At 42.1% G+C, this 21,968-nt stretch overlaps 1 protein-coding gene across 5 annotated transcripts in view; it reads left to right on the top strand.

Annotated features, from left to right (window-relative positions):
* Positions 1-6,422, top strand: part of PROX1 (prospero homeobox 1) — a 77,904-nt gene extending 71,482 nt beyond the window's left edge. For all 5 annotated transcript variants that reach the window (XM_033144782.1, XM_033144786.1, XM_033144781.1 and 2 more), the window contains one exon: positions 6,147-6,422. In XM_033144782.1, the coding sequence (XP_033000673.1) occupies positions 6,147-6,332 (186 nt within the window). In that variant the 3' untranslated portion in view covers positions 6,333-6,422. The remainder of the gene's footprint in view (positions 1-6,146) is intronic.
* Positions 6,423-21,968: the final 15,546 nt, after the last annotated feature.

Raw genomic sequence — 21,968 nt, 5'->3', positions numbered from 1 at the left:
TATGAGATGCAGCTCCTGTAACAACGACCAAGTGAGCAGGGCCTTTACCAGGCAACCCATCTCGTCCTTCCTGGTGAGAAAATAGTGCATCTTAAGTGGGACTTGGATGATTTGTAAGACTGGATGATAAGCAATTGCTGAACCAGCTCATAGGATCACAGATAACCATTACACTGGCCAGGATGTTCCTTCTTTCGTTTATTCAACACTCCTTAAATAATCAGTTATTTTTCACCAGTACTTTCACAGGCACTGCTGGTTTCTCTGCCATGTTGTAGACATATATAGCCATTTGTCCCCGGGATCTGCTGGTTACGTGGAGCAATGTGTGGCTTCTTTTCTGAGACAACCGTGTCTAAGTCTGAAGTCCACCACCTAGCTCCCCCTCTCAGCATTGTCTTTCCTCCTGGCGAATGTCAAGTATTATTACTTGATTGACTGCAGCCACCTGATGCTAGGAAAATGTTCTGGGTTCATACTAGGGATTGTTGTTGAGTCTATAAAAAGAAATCTGGACGGGGGTCTTATTTGTCACTGAGGCATTGTTTCTGCAGATGTTTCTGCTGGAGAGATGTTCAATCAGTTAGGTGTAAAGACGTACTTAGTAGGTCATCATCACTTAGGGTCAGGCAAAAGCTACCCCCAGACACACGCAATTAGCACAGCTGACTGCTTAATTGCCCACTTGGAGTGGGGGGGGGAATCTATCTAGCCACCCATCCGTTTAAACAATTAGATGCTTTGCCTCAGAATGTGCAGTTCTCTTAAGAAAATATTGTACTCTTTGTGATGGGGAATTGCGGGGGGGGGGGGTGTTCAGCTACAACTAAGCTGTGAGGAGTGCTTAATTTCGAAAGATAGTCTCTCAGGCTCAAAACAAGCCATGGAGCTCCATCTCCTGAGCTGGAAATTTTGACATACTGGTTGTGGTTAGTCAGTGGTGAGGGAAAGGCATTCTGCATAGGCCCAGAAGCTGTTTTTCTTTTTTTTGTTGTTAAAAAGAAATAGCAAAATCCATCTAATTCACATGGTATGGAAAACAGGTCGCAGAACTTAGCTCTGCTGAGCCCTGGCTCAAGCTAAACCCTGGCTATTAGGATAATATGCAACACAAAGGAATAAGCTAAGGCTCCCTGGCATGAAGAAGCAAGCTGGGTGGACAATAAAAATAGACCAGGTCTGGAATGGCTGAAGACTGTTGGAAACCTTTGGAAACATAGGGTAGGCAGCCATTCGTTTTGCATATGTTTCCTCAGAATGAAGGAGGGGAGTTTGATAGACAAAGGTTGTAAGGAACTCAGCATTTGGCAAATTTACCTATTAAAGCTGTTATTGCATGATATTTTCTCAAGCTATTTGCAATCCCACATATGCATCATATGTTTCAGTCAACTCTGACGTTGTCCTTTCTGGTATTTTATTTTATTTTATTTTATTTTATTTTTTACAGCAGGAGTGGGGAATAGTTTTCAGGACCATATTCCCTATGGGGCACCCTTCCACTAGCAGGCAGGGGGAAAGGCAAAAGTGGGCACAGCAATGAATGTAAATTTTATCTTTGTACAGTATCTTTGTATCTTTGTGGTTTACACACACACACACACACACACACACACACACACACCTCTGTCTTCCATCCAGGCAAGCAAGAGGCGTTACCAGAGTTCAAGGACACTTTCCACCCAGGCAAAAGTACTCAGGGAACATGTGAAGCAAGGCCAGGGAGAGTTGTTGCCTGGAGAGTGAGTGTGTGGCTGGGGAGAATCTCGTGAGGCTTGGAGGGTCACATTTGACCCCCGACCTGTTTTTTACAGCACTGTGTTGTTTTAGAGATGAAGCAACTCAAGCTGCATAGATTAATCTAAAAGTGGGTGCACCGTAGTGGCCACGAAATCAGGCATCTGATTCTTTCGTGTCGTATGAGTTACTATGAATTTCATCTGAAGCTTGAAGCGCTTCATCTGTTTCGAAGAGAAGCTGTAGGAGCTCTTAATGATCTGCTGTAATTGAATAATCTGGGGTCATCTCCAAACCTGGCTACCTTACTGTTCACCTCTCATCAAGTTAACAGTAAGAGTCCGCAGACCCTTGAAGGGCCCTGCTGTTTACACTTAACATAGCATCCATTATTCCTGCCCTCTGTTTCCTACTGTTTTAGCAGTTCCTGTAAGCAGCAGCGGCAGGTGTGCAGTGGAGAGCTGGTGCTTACCCGACCTCCTGACAGCTGAGTTGCTGCTGCTTACCAGGAGGGAGAGGGGCAAGGCGGCAGGGAGGCTGGCACAGTGAAAACCCTCCAGCGGAGTCAATCCAGCCCTGCTGTCAGTGCGTTTGCATCGTGCTGACCTCCCCACTGCCTTGGCCCTCCCCCTTCTCCCTCCTGGTAAGCACTAGTGACCTGGCTTTTAGGAATTAAAGTGAGCATTGCCGCCCACAACACCATCCACTACAGTCTTTATGTGTCCCCGTACCTAATCACTGTCACATTTGTTTGTTTGTCACATCCTCTGAATAACCTCTAGCAAACTATTGCTGGCATCATTTGGATGGATAAATGAATAAAATCTAAATTTCAAATTTGCTTACAAAAAATGGTGTGTGTGCATGCGTTTGTGTGGGTGCGCTGAAATATCAAAGTTGCAAACTGAGTTCTTTGGAAACACTTGGGCAAATGTTATTTGGCTCTACAACCTTTGTCATTTCTCTTTCCCATTGTTTCCCTCCAACACATTCAGTGAAAGTTATTGCGAAGAATCCATTCAGCTTTTCTTCCTTTAGAGCTCTTTTTTTTTTTAAACACACATTTGTTCTGTAGGAGTTTTCCTGTGAAATGCCCAGAGACCTGCAGGTTGCTATATAAATTCAACAAACAAACAAATAGGAGTTCCATATATTCTCTGGAATGATGTCCCGCCTCTGTGATACTGGTTTGTTTGCTTGTTCATTTGCTTGTCTAGCATGGCCTTCTCCAAGCTACCACATGCTTCAGACTGCGGCTCACATCAGCCCAAGCCTTTATGGCCAGTGGGTTGGTGGGAGTTGTAGTCTAGCAACATCTGGATGGGCACAGGTTGTGGAAGGCTACTGGCAAAGGGCTGGGTGCAACAAAGAGCTGCTGCACCCTCACCACACCACAATCCCTGCCAATCAAGACTAGACATTGATGGGTTGGCTTAGTGTAAGGCGGTTTCATACTGCATGAGGGGAAGCACCATCACAGCTCAGTGCTGCAGCCTCTACCTTGCATGCAGAAGGTCCCAAGTTCAATCTCTGGTATCTCCAGTTAGAAAAGAAAACCTGCCTGAAAACCTAGAGAACCACTACCAGTTTGTGTAGACCAGTGTTCTTCAACCCTAGGTCCCTGCCCTGATAATGATAGACAACATCATCCCATCATCCATGACCATGGACTAGATTGACTAAGGGTTGTGGGAGTTGTAGTCCATCAATATCTGAGGACCCAAGGTAGAAGATCACTGGTGTAGACAACATTGAGCTAGATAGACCAACTCCGTATAAGGCAGCTTCCTGGAACTGTGATGGGGAATTTGGAACCTCCATATGTTCGACTCCAACTCCCACCAGCTGCAGCCAGAATGGCCAGTAGTTAGGGGTCATGGGAGTTGTAGTTCATCCACAATTGGAGACCACAGCTTCTCCATCCCTGCTATAGTAAGTTCCCTTGCCCTTTTATGCCATCCTTGACTCCATTTCCTTTTTTATGAGGGCACTTAAGTTCTCTTTCCTAATCTGTAGCACAACTCTGAAGGGGAAAATGTCTGTTGTTTTTGAATACTTAACCAAACCTACAGAAAAATATTTGACTTAATTTATCAAATATTTGTTATCTTTCCATAACATTTGGCAAATACCTCCCATCCTCCCCAAACTCCCAGTCCTCCATAATCAGATTTGGATAATAACAAGAGCTGTTGTTTTCAAGGGAAGGATTCCTATAGCTACACAACCTCTGATTGTAGACCCACTACAAACACAATCATCAAATAGTTAGCACAGTTAGTGTTTATATGACTAAAGAGTCAAACACAGCGGTGTGTTGTCGAACTATTTTTCCCTAGAAAAGGCGGACATTTTTTTCAATCCTGAATATTGAATCCCCCCCCCCCCCGGGTCTCTCTTTGCATATCACTCCTTCAGTATTATGAGTCAATATGCCATTTGCAAATGACACTCTGTGTTTGGGTCCAAATTCCACCCTCTAGCGCATGCAAGCAACTCCCACTGACTTCAGCAGCAGCTGATCACATGTCTGCCTCATGGCAAAACCTGGCTCCGAGATCACTGCTGTGTCATCTGCTACAATGGGCGAAAAAGCTTTCGGCGCTTTGTTACAGGGGGAGACATTTAAGGTCTTCTGTATGAAGTGTGAATAAGGTGGATGAATTCCTTTAAGAGCAGCTGGGAGGAAAGGGTTTTGTTAGCCAGATCTGAAATTACAAATAGTTGGTGGTCCACGTCTTCAGGAAAATCCCTTGAGTGGGTTATGCCCCAGAATGCATAGAGCAGTGCTTGAGCTGAACATAAAAAGTTGGCTTAATCAGGTCAAACTATCCATCTGGCTCATCAACCAGATGACACACAGACCTGGCAATTGTTTATGCCCCCACCACACATGCACGATCTCACTAATTTTGACAAAATGAAATATATCTAGATTAGACCCTGATCTAGGGTGGACAGAGGGGTTTAAGCACCCTAATGAGGATGCAAGGTGTGCCCTCCCAGATGTATCATCTGCTCAGCAGGGAGGGAAAGTAATCCCCTTCCTCAGCTCTTTTGCACAGACCATCATCAGAGGAGGGGCAAGGGGGGGGAGCTGTGTGCCTTTGGCCACTCCCACTGCTGGCATGTGCAGCCCCAGGTCTTCAGAAGCTCTGCTGACAAGAGTTGCATTGTGAGTGGCCACTTGGGATGGGCATGACGAAGTGAACTTGGATCTGCAGTAAATAATACCGTAAGAGGAGCAAGCTCCATGCAACTCGACAGCGCTACAGCCACTTGGCTGCACAGATTCAACTTGCAAAACAAATGAATGAAAAGGAGATGATTTAGAGGAAGTTGCCTTCATGACAAGGGCGCTTTTTTCCAACCCACAGTTGCAGAAGACGCTGGAAGCCGCCCATCCGTGTGCAATGATTTCCAATACGCCAGATAGACTGGGTTGTCATTTAGAAACCTAATGGGTCAGAAAGAACCTGGGTCCATGGTCACAACACAGACACACACCCACCGGAAGCATAAGGGTGTTGTTGTTTTTATTCGAACACTCATGTTTAAGGGGGGCTATAATGTCTGAGTGCAAGAAAATGTTATGGGAGCAGAACAAACAAAGCAACTTTCCAACCAGGCCATTAGAAGGGGGCTTTACTAGGTGCTCTTTGTAAAACAGCTAACAACTATTAATAGATTCCCTTATTTCTTTGCTGGGCTTTCTGAACTAGCTGGGACTAGACCCATCTGACTGTGTTGCCCTAGCCATTCTGAACAGCTTCCAACATAATATATAGAGAAACAATCTCAACAAAGCAACACACATTAAAAGAGTCCCGATACAGGGCTGCCATCAGGCATCTATGGAAGGTCGTATAATTATTTATCTCTCTGCCATCTGATGGGAGGGCGTTCCATAGGGCAAATAACAAAAATTTATTAATTGAGTATGCCAGAATTAAGAGGCTATGTTTTTTCCCCCCCAGCATGTGCTAAATTCTCAGAGAATAGAGGAAGAAACACATCAATATTGGGGGGGGGGGGGAACCCTGCAGACCTTCAATAGCTGTGTATTATTGCTCTTTGTGTTTTTTATTTCTTTTTGCTTTTTCCATTGCCTTCCTCTGCTAATTATATCTTATAAATCCAGCACCCACTAAACCCAGATGTTCATATTTTAATACCTACATTCTGTGGTTCAACTTTGCAAAGCTAGCTAACACATGTTTTAAAAGTTATTACTATTGTACTATATATAACAGCCTTGCCTAAGAGAATAGAGGCCTGCCGCATTTAGAAAATACAGGTGCTATGTAAGCGCCCTTTTGAAAGCAAGAACTTAGCTCAGTTTCCTTTGAAGACCCAGAGACTTGAAACTGAAAACTTTTATTAATGCCATTGTCTCCTTGTATCAGCAGGTTCCAGAGAGATTCCTGGAAGTGGCTCAGATCACATTACGAGAGTTTTTCAATGCCATTATCGCAGGCAAAGATGTTGATCCTTCCTGGAAGAAGGCCATATACAAGGTCATCTGTAAGCTGGACAGTGAAGTTCCTGAGATTTTCAAATCCCCAAACTGCCTCCAAGAGCTTCTCCATGAGTAGAGATTTCAACCACTATTTATGAATGTATAAAAAAATTAGCAGACACCAATTTTTTGATGCCCATGTTGTGCATGTGAGTGTGTGTGGGTGTACGTGTGTCTATATTAATTTCATATATATATATATATATATATATATATATATATATATATATATGGAATCAAATAAGAATCCACCATGATTATTTTTATTTGATAAGTAACAAGTTGATAATTATTTTAACTCCAAGTTTTGTTTTACTTTTGCCCAGGGTTTTTAATATTTGGAAGGGGAAACGATTGGGTTACTTTTCTTTTTCAGGGAGAATAATGTTTTGAAGTGTGTGCAAGCCTGTTTTAGTAAGTTTAGGGCATTACATTTTGCTACAAAGTGGCATTTTTGTCTTAGAAAGACGAATGTCGCGTCGCAATCCTACAATGATGTTTTCTCTGTTTGTACGAAGCTCGCGACTCTAGGGAGGCATTTTACAAGCATAGAGCTTTCTAAATTTTAGCTCAACTGTTCATTGAAGGCGGTAGATTTTTTGTGTTATAGTTTAGAAGACATATAAACAACCCTTTCGGTTACTTAGACGTCAAAAGCAGTATCTATCCACACCAGTCTTCAAGCTTTTCTCTTACTAGAACAACAAATGCCCCCAAATCATTTTGCCCCATTTTGCCCCATTTCCCAGTGCCCCTAGATGCTGCTGCAACCATGTGCATCTTCTGCCATATACCCGAGGTTGTGTAGGTTGTGCAATGTTCTTCAACCTTCTGTCCCCAGATAGTGTAAGGTCATATAATTGGAAGGGACTCCAGGAGTCATCATTGGACAACAGTTCTCATCAGCCACAGCCATTAGCCAATGGTTAGGGAAGATGGGAGTTGTATTCCAACAACATCTGGAGACTCAAGATTGAAGGAAACTGCTCTACTGCAGTGATTTCCCCACCTTGCCCTTCCCTTCAGTAAGGTTGGGAATGGAGAGGAAGAGTTTATGTGAACCCACTGCAGGCCTGAAAAGGCTCTATTTTGGATTGGACCAAGATTCCAGCAAGGTTTGGGTCCAAACAGATTAGGGAGATGGAGTTAGAACCCCAAATTCCAGTGCCGAGAGTTTCGCTCACTTTTGGACTTTGCTCCCACCACTGTTCACCTAAATCTTACCACCACCACCACCCAACTGCATTTCAAACAAAGCAATACTGCACACACAAAATAAAGTAAATTAAGGCAAGGGGTTTTGGTGTTATTGAAGAGGCTATACACAGCATTCTAGGAGTGATTTTAAATGTCATAATAATATGGTCAGCTTATAAAAGCAGTAGTATTTCACTCTCCGTAGAGTAAAAAACAAAAACAAACTCTTGCATAGCTCTTAGCCATAGCTGAGCATTTTTAAGTCCCATTATTTCACCAGTAAATATTGTGGTAACTCTCTCCTGTGGGAATCGGTGTGCCTTTAAGGTTACAATCCTATGCACACATACTCGGGGAGGTTATGTGCCATGGAACCTAGAAGGATTAATCCACTTTATTAAGGTGTCCTTTCCCTTTACCACACTGAACGGTCAGGTTTCCCCCACATTCTGGGAGCCATCTTTATCAAAATATGTTCCTCTGTCCCAACCAAACCCTCGAGTGGTGTATATATTTGATATTTCACATTTTTACCTGAAAAGCAATGTTTGAAATTACCCTTTCATGTGAGAAACACTGTAACATACCTTTGCTTTATTCTAAAAATTAATTGCTGAAGAAGCAAAAAAAAACAAAACAAAAAACAAAAGGCAAAACAAAAGATACGTCAGATCAAAGTACAAGAAAGCTTGTATTTTTCTGGCTGGGGTTGATGGGAGCTGACATGTGGAGGGCACCGGATCAGAGAAAGCTGGCACAGAGACATTTAAGACATTTTTTTGTTTAAAGGAATAAACATAGCACAATACACAGATAGAACACCACTGTAGCAAAAATGGGCTATTCCAAGTTTCATTGAAACCAGCGGGAACTTAAGTGGTTAACAGTGCTTTCTGACTCCCTTGGAGTTGAGCAGGCTTCAGTGCCTCTGGGTTTGTTGCCTATAAATCATGCAGAAACTTTATCCCTGTCTTTTGGGCTAGGAAAGCAGAAGGAAAGCCACTTTCATTATTTCCTCAATCGTAAGTGATTCATTAACACGGAATAAACCTGATCAAACCACTTCTCTTCTACAACAAAAGTAAGCAGCCAAAAAGGGGGGGAGCGTAGTTCTTACCAGAATGGGGTTTACCAGTGCTTTCCTGTCACTTCTTGTCAAGAGAACTTTCCCCTTTTTACCACCACCTTGCATTGAATAGCCACGTGGTTCAATGCGAGTCCTGGCTGCAGACAGATACGATTTCAGCAGGTCCCAAGGCCAAACGAGACATGTTTGTTCCTTGTAATGCCCAAATATACATATTCCTGCCCCTCTGTAATATCTACTATACATCACTGTATGAAGGCCATAATGTTTTATGCTTGCCCACTTGCATGGGGCAGGAAGATGCCACAATAGCCATTTGGGATTAAGTTCTGCTTTATGTTGTTGCTGTGAGGAGAGGACACACGGCGGCTGTTTTCGGCGCCGAGTGGATCAAAAAAAATATGAGCCTGAATATAAGCCGTTTACCCAAATATAGCCACTCCCTGTATGGATTTGTTAAATCAAAGCATCTCTAGCTATAAGAGCACAATTGTAGACTGTATTCAGGTTTTATGCAAGCCAGATTTTGGGGAGGGGCAGGAGAGTGTGGCCTATATTCAGGCCACTACAGCACACTTAGCAGGTCTAGTTGGCCCTGATCTTTGACATTTACTGAAACAGAATTCATATTTTAAAGTAGCCATTGATGGGATTTCTCCACAAGGTGACCAAAATACGTTTACCTTAGAGTGGAAAATTAGTAATAGTTGAATGAATACAACTGCAGTGAATTGATACAATAATCAGCTTTTTTTCTTAAAAGCTCGCTGTTAGTTTTTAATGCTTTCTTCAGTGGTCTCCTTTTTCTTTGGGCATTTTTGCAAAGGTGTAGTGTCTAGTAATGTTCTCTTATATTCTATGGCACTATGTATTTGTCGTTTCTCTGTTGTCTTTTGTATAGATGCAGTAAGAATTTATTGTTATCTGGGCTAGCAGTTTTCCTTATCCACCCCTTACTGGCAATTTGATACAGATTTGATACCAGTTAGCCAAGGTATCTTTTTTATAGCTTAGCAATTTAATTTTTTTTAAAGGACCCTACCTTTTACTCCATTTCTTGAACTTCGTTGTTTTTTTTCCTTATTAAACAATTGTCTTTTGAGTTTCAAGAGTGAAAGTTTACCCCATGCAACATTATATATATTTTTAAAAAGCTGACCTAGTCGTTGCAAAGATGCTTCATTTACAAATACTGCTTGAAGAGACAGAAATGGATGAAAGTAGTTGTCAGTGAAAAGCCTTAAAAACCTGCTGATTAAAAACCAACAAACTAGAACACCAGGACCACAATCCAGCGAACCTCTTCCACATGCAATAACAGAATTTATCCATGCTGAGTACCCATTTTCTTGGTGCAAGACTTTTGCACAATAATACACACAAATACATACAGACAACATACACTACAAGTAAATCCCAATGGGTCTTTTCATATGTAACATCCCTGGCTCAGTAAACCATGGTTTTTTTAAAACTAGGAACATGGCTCTCCCTTTGCCTGTCATCCTTAGCACTTCAATCCTGGTTTGTTCCCAATTGTATCCAAACTTGGGAGCTGTGATACCAGTTTATTAACCAGGATCTTAAACTACAGTTTGATCCACATTCAAGAACAAGGCTAGTAACCTGACATCAAACCACAGTTCCCTGTTTCGGACATGAGCCGTAGTTTATACAGACCAGGATATAAGTGCCAAGCAGGTGCACAAAGAGAGGAAGCAAGGGCAGAGCTTTCCGGCTTGGCACTTGTTCCTAACTTCATAAACTATGGTCTATTGAATGTCTGAACTGCGCCTAATCGTACGTAAGCTTCTTCTTCTTTTTCACTCGCCACTCTGTGGATTGCAGCTCCTGCTGTTATTTTCAAACACGAATTGTGTCTGCAGTGTAGGTGATTTAGCCAATACCATGGGATAAAGGACCACCAATTAGCTGTAGTGTGCTTTGTACCCAAAGCAAGTCATGCTGCTTCCAAACTTCCTCTAAAGTACTTAGTACAGTTTTGCTTTTTGCATCCATACAGTTGACAGCATAATTGCATTTGTGCATGATGGGCAGACCATTAGGGCATTTGTATATATAGGATTTTGCTGACAATCTCCTGCAACCCCACGTTCAGGATGTTTGTCCCTGTTCCAAGCAATGCTGGCCTAGATGTGCTTAGTGACATCGGAGGCAGAGCTACCGCCTTGCCCAAATAATGGCTGCAGCTCTAGATTTCTGCACTAGCAAGTACCTCTTGCTTGAAGTACTTACTGCTGTGCTTTCTGTCCTGCTATGCCATCACTACTCAGAACATCTCAATATGCTTCTTCATTGAGTAGCGGGACTATTCCATTTCTGATTTAGGACACATTTCTGCTGAAGGTTTCTGGAAATGTAGAGGAGGCCTTCAAGAGCTATCCCCCCCCCATGCTATCACAGGAACAATTTACCATTGGGCTGTGCATATACTTAACTTTATTAATGGGGGGAACCCACTTTTGTAGCGTTCGCTTACATACAGAGTCTGCTGTTTCATTGGCCAGTTTCACATGTAATGTTAAGCTAAACCATGGCTAAGCGTGAACGTGCAAGTGAGGAAAAATCATAGTTGCTTCATGCCTTTCCTGGTCCTGCTACTGTCATGTTATGACATGGTTTAGTTTTGTGTTATGTCTGAACTCGGGCTAATGGTTTGTCTCGCTCCAGACAAACCACAAGCTGTAGCCATGGTTTGTTCTTGGCTTACGGAGGCAGACGAACCACAGACCCAGCTTTAGACATAACGTTGAACCAAACCATGTTTTAGTTCTGGGTAGTTCGGGATTGAAGCAGCCACACTTTACATCTGAGTACCGGCACAATTGCTCGTTCTTGCTAAGCTATGTTTTGCCTTTGCATTATGTGTGAACTCAGCCACCTAGAAACATAAAAAACACACAACTACCATATTAAAGCCATACTTCACATATAATAAATATTAGATGCACTTCTAAAAATATTTTCCTTATACATTTTTTTTGTTTTTGCTGTTAATTGTTAGCATTACTGGTTTTGTGCGATTATCACTACTATAATTATTATTGACTGAAAATGTGATTATTTGAATTTGGTTGAACACTACAGCTTGGGGCATTGTTTTATTTATTTATTTATACGTAGCATACATCAAATCACTAGTGAATCACACACAAGAATGCTAAGGAAGGAAAAACAGGCAAGTCTTGATCTGATACATTGACATATACAATTTAACTAGATTTATGGTGACTTCATTGCATTATATAGCCATATTGCCTTTGTGCCTTCCAAGGCACATAAAATAAAATAGAAAGCATCAATCTTTGCTGTACTTCAAGTAGTCTTCATCATCATTGCTCTTTAGTATTTCATATATATCTGACCCTGATCCTACAGATGTCCATTGCCATGGAAGTCTTTTGTGCAGAAGGGTTTTTTTTCCTACTGTGCTGTCCATTATAATCCCATTATGAAGAAAGCAAGAATGCTAAGCCTAAAAAAACACATAGGATTGCAGTTGATGCAGCTGCCTCTGCCATGCCCCAAATAATGGTTTTGTAGGTGAGCTACTCCTTCCCCAGATGTTCAGGGTATAGCAGTGCTGGCTGGAATATATTCCTGGGGAGCAGACCTGAGTGAAGACTGCATCCCTCAGGTCCGCTTCCCAGGCCATGCCCCCCCCCCCCTGGCCGCCATGGATCGGCTGGATTTGAACAGAGGGTCTGGCGGAGACCCATGAGCCTCTACAGTGGTCAGGAGAAGCAGTAACTGCCCAGAGAATATGGCATAGGGCTGCAGGGCATTCTGGAGGCACTGCAGTGGGCCGCAACCATCGCTCACCCCAAAGTCGGTTAAGCTAAGGTTACCAGACGTCCCTGTTTCCCTCCCTGGATTTACAAATCAGTCCCCTGACAAAATCCATCTATTTAGTAGGAAGCTGAAAAGTGTCCCCGGATTCACTGAAAAAAAATCTGGTAACCTTAGGTTAAGCAGCCATGCCCAACCATCCAACCAACATCTCACCAATAAAAACTGGGAGAATTCAGTTCCCAGGTGTTCTTTGCGGGAGAGCCATTGCATTCGCAACCTCTGCAAAACCGATGTGAGCTTGTAGTGCAGAAGCGCTTTTGCCATTACAACGTGTCTTTTGCGGCAGCTTTGCCTAGCGGTGGCAGTTGCTGGCGTCATATTGCCGACCCCGCGTTGCCGAGCCTGGGATGTCAGCAAACTACCGCAGGCATGGCATGGAGCATGGCCCACAATAATCACACACCCCTCTGTCACACAGACACACACACACACCAGCTGCCCTGCCGTTTCTGAGCAAAACTGCATAGGATTGGGTCATAAGGCTGCTTTTGTTGTGGTAAAGAAAGGTTTACATTGGGAAAGGAGTTCAAAAATAGCTGAGATCCAACACTGGCCCTTCCACCTCCCCAATCTGTGTAGACAAAGGTGAGGTTATAGTGGGTGCCTAGAGACCTTACATTCACCAGCAGAAGGATTAGGGAACAACAACAAAACAAAAATCCTTCAAATAACCAGTATTTCTCCCCTTCGCAAGTACAACTGTTCTTGTGCCTTCTGTGGCTTACAATTTTCATCTTTTTGAACCTTTTCCTGCGCCTTTTCCTCACAGCCGCAATAAGCTAGGTTCTTTTCTCTCACCCCCCCCCCTGTTTTTTCAGCTGTTTGACATGATGTTGATAGCTATGCATATTTTGTGTCTTTTTAAAGAAAAAAAAATAAAAAGCAGGAGAATAAGTTTTTGAAGAAGAGAATTTTTAGAACAGTTTGATAATGCAAATTATTTTTTTCTCAGTCCTTTGGGCGGCATTCAATTTTGGAAAAAACAAACAAAATCTTGTAGAAAGCCAACTTTTTTGTAATAGTGGTGCAGATCTTGTGTTTTCTTAGCCTAATAAAAAGTAGTATAGAAGCAATATTTCATACGTAATATATATATGTGTATACATATACATACATATATACCCACATATACATACGATAATATATATATATAGATATATATATATGTATATAAGCTTATACACACACAATATGCGTGTGAAGTGAAAAGCTTACCTTTTTCCAATGTAGATTAAGAACCTATTTTAGACATTTGTTATGTTTTGTGAGAAGAATGTTCTATTTGAAACTATGAAACATTTAATTCTTACTGTATCTCTGGTTGTGTAATGGGAGCGCTTGACATTAAATGGTTTTTAAAAAGTGAAAGATATTAGAATGTAGTAATTATTTAATGAAGTGTTCGCCCATATAATCCTGAGGTTTGCTTTTGTGCCTCTGAGTATTATTTAATTTAAAGTGTTTTAAGTTTGCAGAATCATTGTTACTGTACCAGGTATGTGGGTGAACATCTATAGCTGAGGGGAACTTTTATAAAGCAATGTATATATTCAGCTTGACGGCTTTTCTCAAATAAAAGGCACATGATTTTAATAACTACACTCTGAGAACATCTGTTAAATTTATAAGAAACGCTGCAGTAACTGTATAGATAGTTGAAAGCATTCTTTTAAATCCAGCTCAATACTTTTTAAAAGAGCTCTCTCTCTCTCTCTCTCTCTCTCTCATCATGTGTCCAGGACATGAGTGATTCAGTTTCTGTAAAATTACTGAATTCCCCCCCCCCTTCCCATGTGCACAAAATAATTTATTGGCAAAGGGTTCCCTCCCTCCAGGTTAATAGTAACTAAGAAATAAAAGTGAAGATTTTGTGGCTTTAAATATAGGACTTTCACCAGCAGAACAGAAAGATATAAATATATATAAATAGATATAAATAGATAAATATAAATATATATAAGAAGTGGTTTGCAAACCCCCTCAGATGAGCATTGTACATGAAAATGAATCAAAAATTGAAAAAAAAATCCTCCTCTATTTGTCATGTGTATTATATAGTAATTATTGATGTTCTAGTGCAAAGACTTCTTTTGGGTATCTCTTCTGTGTTTCGACATTTTTGATAAGCATTGTTTTCAAAAAGCTCCCCTTTCAAGGATGTAACTGGTTTATATGAGTAAGCAGTTACTGTATTGCACTTAAATGTTCTGTTGAAGGAAATGCAATTTTTGTTTTTCTGTGGAACTGTTGGCTGTAAAAAAGAAAAAACCCACAAAAAACCATTGAAAATGCTCATATTTTCAGCTGGGATTAAAAAAAAAAGCTGGTGTTTAACTTTTGTGTCTTCTTAGGAATAGGTCTGTTTTGAAGTAGGAAAGGTGGTGACTTCAGGCATTTCTCTTGTTTTCCTTTTGCCATCTGAGACCCTCAGTTATGTTCTCAGCTGTCATCAGAAATATTAAAAATTGTACAAGATATACACAGTCAAATCTGGATGAGACTAAACCTTGAATTCTAGCCCGAGTATGTATGGCCCAGACTTTCACAAGGCATTAATAACAGTATAACACTAGGTCAGACTTTCTTCAACCTGGTGTCCTTCAGGTACAGATGGACTTCAGTTCCCATCAGCCCCACTAGGAATGATGGGATTTGTGATCCAGTTACACTTGGAGGGCACCGAATTGAGGTATGCTGCTGTAGGTTTTAACGCACACACAAACACATGTTCGTTTAGTGAGAAGATATTTGGCCATATAGATCTGAACGAAAGACTCAGAGAAATATATTTATTTATCTGGAAGAATCAAAGGTTAAGGCATAAACTTCTATTGTCCCAGCTACTTCTCATATGTATATAGTTAGGAAAGTGACAAAAACACTGCCTTTATATTATTTAGCAATATGTTGTAAATAGCATTATTAAACTTTTTTTGTAATAAAGACCCTTTAATTTGAACTTAGTACAATAACTGAATTAATAAAGTCAATTTTTGAATTTTTTTTAAATTTATTTTTTAGCTAGAGGCAATTTCAACTGTGGAATTTTCTTTTTGTTTGTTTGTTGATGTTGTTGTCTATTGTTCTGAAGACTTTGCATAATTTATTGGTTTAATTTATCCTAATTTATTTGATGGTGTACAATTTTGTATTGCCAAGGATGTACTGTAATATTAATTGATGATGTGATAAAACATGAAGACTCCCCTGTCTGTATGGAGGGAAAAAAGGTGCAGTAGACAATTGATGGTGGGGGGGAGGGGAATTACAATTCTAGCTTGGCAGCTACTAAATTGAAAAGAAATCAGGAAAACAAAATGTTTTTTGGGGTTGGGGAGGGAGGGAGGGAATCTTATTTTGTGTGTTTTAAGCTTTTGTATACTCTCCAGACCTTTACCTTTTTGCTTTGTACCACTTAAAGGATACAGTAGTTCAATTGCCTTGTGTGCCTTCCATCTTCTCTGAACTGAATGTATGTGCAGTATATATGCAAGCTTGTGCAAAATAAAATATAAATTACAAGCTCATTGCCATGGTTTATATTTCTTTCTAAAAAGCCTCTCCTCTGGTGCGCCAAAGGCTGCTGAACCACTGATGGCAAGGTATTCTACAGAACTCACACAGCACACTTCCCCCCCCCAATCAAAATAGTCCCCCCAGCATGTGGTTGAGAAGCTTCAGAAGCCAGGAAGGTTAGTGGGGATAGGAAAGGGGGAAAGTTTGCAACTATCTTACTTTTAAAAGACATCTGAAGGCAGCCCTGTTTAGGGAAGTTTTTAATGTTTAATGCTGTACAGTGGTGCCCCGCTAGACAAAAATAATTTGTTCTACGAATTTTTTCGTCTAGCGGTTTTTTCGTCTAGCGAAGCGGCAATGTAAACCGCGGTTTTCGCTAGACAAAAAAAAAAAAGACGAAAAATTTTCGTCTTGCGAGGCAGCCCCATAGACTTTTTCGTCTTGCGGGGCAGCCTCCCGCTAGACGAATGCCTTCATCTAGCGAGTTTTTCGTCTAGCGAGGCATTCGTCTAGCGGGGCACCACTGTATTGTGTTTTTAATATTTGGTTGGGAGCCACCCAGAGTGGCTGGGGTAATAATAATAATAATAATAATAATAATAATAATAATAATAATAATAATAAATTTCCCTGGACTGTGTGAACCTGTTCAGTCTTGTGGGAGGCTCTGGCTTTCTTCATCCTAACTCTGCCACTACCCGTCAACACTGACATCATTTTCATTATCTCAGTAATCCTTATGGTGGATCAGTATTACTATACTCCCTATTTCAGATTTGCAGCTGGCTGCCCAGGTTGCAGTCTCAGAGAATAGTCACTTCCCTGAGGTCACCTAGTGAATGCAGTGCTGAGTTGAGATTTTTGAACTAATGACTTTCCAGCTTACAACTCAAACTCAAGGGTGCCCTAATACATCATTGGTGCCCTGGATGCCCTGTAGAAATTCTGTTTGGCTTCAGATTCTTCCCAGATCTGGCAATCCAGCCAGATGGGTGGGACATTATTATTATTATTATTATTATTATTATTATTATTATTTACTAGTACTTTAAAAACTTTTTCATAAATGATATTTAAAGGAGAGCTTGTTGATAGCAACAGATTATTTAGGGTGGTTAAAACAAAAAGGTATATCGATGAGCTGCAAAAGGATCTCTCCAAATGGGAGAAATGGATATTAAGATGCCAGGTGTTCTTCAACTTAAGCATGAAGTATTGAGGTAAAAAGAATCCTAACTGCATATACATTAATGGGTTCTGAGCTGGCAGTGATTGACCACAAAAGAGACCTTGGTGTTGTAGTCAACGTTGACCTAGACCTTGGGGCAAGGTCAGGCGTCTGCCTTGGGTGGCAGGATCCCAATGTAGATCTTTATTCTTCCTCCTTGTTCCATTCCTTCTTCCCTGACTGAGAGGTGGGGTGCCATTTTGTGGTTCACCTCAGGTACCAAAATGTCCTGGGCCAGCTCTGGTTGCAATGGGTAGCCAGATAAAATTGTTCAACTAGCGCGCTGCAGATATTTTAAAAAGGCAAATTCCACGTTAGGATCTTTCATGTTAGTGCTAGGAGATAAAATACTCGATATCATAATACCTTTATACAAATCTATCATGCCACCGGTTTTGAATTTGTGTCCAATTAATTTTTTGATGTGTTTTGGTGTTGTGTAGTTGCGCCATCAAATAAAGCCGGACATTGGAAGATCCAGGACAGGTGAACTAAAATACTTCTTCATGCAGCACAGTTAAAGTATTGAATTTGCTACCTGAAGATGGTACAGCCATCAAAGTGGATGGATTTAAAAGAGGTTAGACACATTCATGGAGGGTAAAGTTATCAGTGGCCACTAGCCATTAGGACTGTGTAGCGCACAGCATGTGTCCGGTATGAGAGGCAATCTGCATCTCAATTCCTGTTGCTGGGAAGCACAACTGGGGAGAATTTCCTTGAACTCATATCCTGCTGGTTGGCCACTGTGAGGGCAGGATACTGTTCTAAATGGGCCTTTGGTCTGATTCAGCCACACTCTTTTTATTTCGCATATCAAAACATTGCACCACAACACAAGGGAACAACAATTGCTATGCAAGTGTTAGGAGTCCCAGTCATAGGGCATATATTCCTGAAATCTCCCCATACTCCTGATTCATGTAGCATAGAGTCCAAAGTGTATGTGTGAGGAAGGGTATTTCTGGGTGTAGCGAAGAGAGATATCATCATACAAAGAACTTCCTGTGCATTTTGCCAATTTTAATTCATTTTTAAGCAACACAGACGCCGGGTCACGTCCAACATTGCGGGGCTGTGTGTGACAGCTGTTGCATCAGGAGAAGCAGACCAGTTGTGGGGGATCATGAATGGGTGAGGGCTACTGAACGCATATCTTGCTTGTGGGCTTCCCCTAGGCATCTGGTCGGCCACTGCGAGAAGAGGATGCTGGACTAGGTAGACCTTTGGTCTGACCCAGCAGAGTTCTGTCGTTCTAATCTATGTCAGACTGCTGTTAAAAATGCCCTTTCTTCCATCACATGGCTAAACCCAGGTTTGGCTTGGTGAGGACACTTGGCTCGTGCATTTGTTGCATTCAGTTTAAAGCCCTAAAGTTTAAAGTTTAAAGGAGCGTCTCCACCCCCATCATTCAGCCCAGACACTGAGATCCAGCACAGAGGGCCTTCTGGTGGTTCCCTCACTGCGAGAAGCAAAGCTATAGGGAACCAGGCAGAGGGCCTTCTCGGTAGTGGCACCCATCCTGTGGAACACCCTCCCAGCAGAGGTCAAAGAGATAAATAACTATCTGACATTCAGAAAATACCTAAGGCAGCCCTGTTTAGGGAAGTTTTTAACCTGTGATATTTTAATTAATATCGGTTGGAGGCCACCCAGAGTGGCTGGCGGGACCCAGCTAGATGGGCGGGGTACAAATAAATTATTATTATTATTATTATTATTATTATTATTATTATTATTATTATTATTGTTATTATTCGCACATTACATTTTTAGATGTGCTTTAAAAACATCCAAGCCGTGTGTAGCAGGGCTCTCTCCATCTTTACTCTGGTACCCCTAGAGAGAGAAAAAGAAACAGATTTCAGTTAATAATGAAAATGTGTGAGAAATAGAGCAAACCACTGATGTGTAAACTGATAAATAGTTATTTGCACATAGAAGTAAGCATCCAAATCTAGAGAACAGGTTTCTTTCCATTTAATAACGCCTCCTCCTGATGCAACATTTGTGCGCCAGGCCAAATGGTTGGCCCAGGCCAACATCCTGCCAGGCAGCGTAGAATCCAGAGACACTGTGGGGCCCAGGGCAACATCCTGCCAGGCTTCTTCTGCCCCCTCAAGAATGGGCCTTGTCCCATTGGACATTGTGGGGGAGGGCCTGTAGAGACTTCAGCCCCATAGAGTTGGCATGCTTGTTAAGCAATACAGTCATACCTTGGAAGTCGAATGGAATCCATTCCGGAAGTCCGTTCGACTTCCAAAATGTTCGAAAACCAAAGCACGGCTTCTGATTGGCTACAGGAAGCACCTGCAGCCAATCAGAAGCCACGGAAGCCCCGTCGGACATTCGGCTTCCAAAAATAGTTCGCAAACCGGAACAGTCACTTCTGGGTTTGCGACATTGGGGAGCCAAAACGTTTGGGAACTAAGCTGTTCGACTTCCAAGGTACAACTGTATATTTTTATACTACCGTTCATTGATCTCAACAGTCTTCAAATTTAAAAGGCAACAAAATGCAATGCACACTTCACTAACAGGTAGAGAGAACACTCCAAAATAACCAGAAAACACAGGAAGCAGAAATCACCTTTGGTTTTTGATGTGCAACCATAATAAACGGTAAGTTGTTTTTTTTTAATCTGGGGAGACACTAGGGAGGAGGAGGTGGTATGAACTTCCCTTGGAACAGAATTCTGTAGTGGGGGGGCTGAAACAGAGGAGGCCCTGCTCATGGCAAAAACCAGCTTGTCCTTCCTCGTAAGCTGAAGGGGCGGTTGAAACTCATCAGAAGATCTCAAATGCTGGGAAGGCTCTTAAGCACTTTCCATAACACTTTAGACTCCTCGAAGCATTTTCCGTCTCCCATCTGCCGTGCGGATTACCATTTGGACAGAGCGGCTGCTATACAGCTTGCGTGCGTTGCCATCAATGCGCAGAACGAGTGCCTGAAAGGGCTGTGGGGAGGAGACCAAGTGGGGACACTCCTAGTCAAACTGCACACTTCAGATTAGACTTTAGCCCAGATACGTATCCAGACAGTTTGCTCCGAACCGTTAAATGCTACTCGAGGATAGCTCCATTTGCGCTGCCTATTAATTTTTGGGAAAGGCAAGCTTGTCCTCGGAAAACATTTACGCTGAAAGAGAGAAGCCCTTAATAAAGAGCGGCTGCTCAGTCCAATGCAAATGCCCTGTTTTCCTTTGTAATAGGCACACCAGACAGGCAGCTGGGGGAGGCGACAAGGGAGAGCACTTGATGGGGAAAATCTTGTGGCAACACTGGCCAGTTTCATTATGTCCACTGCCAGACTATGAAACAACTCTCGGGGCCTGAAATCCTATTGCCTATTAAAACTGGGCATGACAGCTCTTTTTTATGCTTCACCAACCAGAGATGGAGCCAGATCCTGGGGGAAATAAGGAAAAATATTTATTACAAGTGTTTAACACCTTTTAGTACAAAACAGCCCTAGTCATCGGCAATTTGTGCCAGCACGATATAAAACCAAAGGGAATCTTTCATGAATCGAATAAACGTCTGGAAGAAGAGAGGGGAGCCCTGCCCCCCCCCAAATCCAAAACCTACCAGTCCTGAGATGTTTGGGTTCCTTCTCTCACTCTCAGATTTATTTAGAATTGCAAACAGTGTTGCCTGCAAGGCTCAGAACAGGTTAAGGAATGCTTGGGGGAGACATTTTCCTATTTCTGAAGGTAGGCTTCAGAGGTTCTTCAGCAGTTCCGGTATATTTCTGAGCCTAATTTGAAGTGTTAGTTTTGTTTTTTAAAGCCAGGTTGCCTGAAATACCGTTTTCTCCCACAAGCATCAACTTGAACTTTAAGATCTTAATTGGAGTTCCTGTGTATCCTGACCAAATGAAGTGAGGCAAGTAACCATGGAGGAGCGGGACTTTTCAGTATTGGCACCAACTACCGGTACCTAGACAGGTTTGCCTGGTGCCATCTGTGTGACCTTTTGGGTGCCTGGTGAAGATCTCATCATTCACCCAGGCTAACTCCTGCAAGCCACCTCTTATACTTTTATTTCTTTGATTGGTAGCCTGTACAGATGTCCAAACTACCCCGGGTGAGTTTGTTTTCCCTGGGACAGTTCGGTCTTCAGTACTCCAGTTCACAGCCACACGATAGCTTAGCAAGACTGAGCCAGTGGGGAAATTGTGGTTGCGTTGTTCCTCCCCTGGTCCTCCTCCTACCATGCTACCCAGAGCTAAGCCATGGTTTCACATAGCATGTTGTCCAAACTCAGGATCGTGGTTTGCCTTGCTTCCAGCAAACCAAGGTTTCTTCTTGGTTCATCACTTGTGGGCGAAACAAACCACAAGTCTGGGTTTGCATGCAGTGCTAAGCCAAACCATGGCTTAGCCTTAGTAGCAAGGCAGCAGTAGGAATGGGCAGGGGAAGGAAAACAGCCATAATTTCTGCTCTGGTACCCACAGGCGCTCTCTCTCTCTCTCTCTCTCTCTCTCTCTCTCTCTCTCTCTCTCTCTGCCATGGTTTGACTCTGCGTTACATGTGGCTAACAGCATCCTGCAGAGCAGCTAAGGACTTTTTTCTTCTTACCGCACATCACATGATGTATATGTATTTTTAATTATTTGCCACCCATTGCGCACAAAGTGTGTGTTGTGCCCTGCAGAGCAAGGAGGAAATAGACTAGGAAGCAAGCAACACAGAAAAAGCGTCTCCAATCAAAAGAGCACGGAGGTCATAATGGCTCATCACAGAGATTAATGGTTCCTCCTACTTTCTCCCCCAGCTTCTGCTAGGTGGCTTCAATGTCAAAAGAGTATC

The sequence above is a fragment of the Lacerta agilis genome, chromosome 3 (assembly GCF_009819535.1).
Source record: "Lacerta agilis isolate rLacAgi1 chromosome 3, rLacAgi1.pri, whole genome shotgun sequence".
NCBI classification, from domain to species: domain Eukaryota; kingdom Metazoa; phylum Chordata; class Lepidosauria; order Squamata; family Lacertidae; genus Lacerta; species Lacerta agilis.
This window is presented reverse-complemented; position numbering and strand designations above follow the sequence as displayed.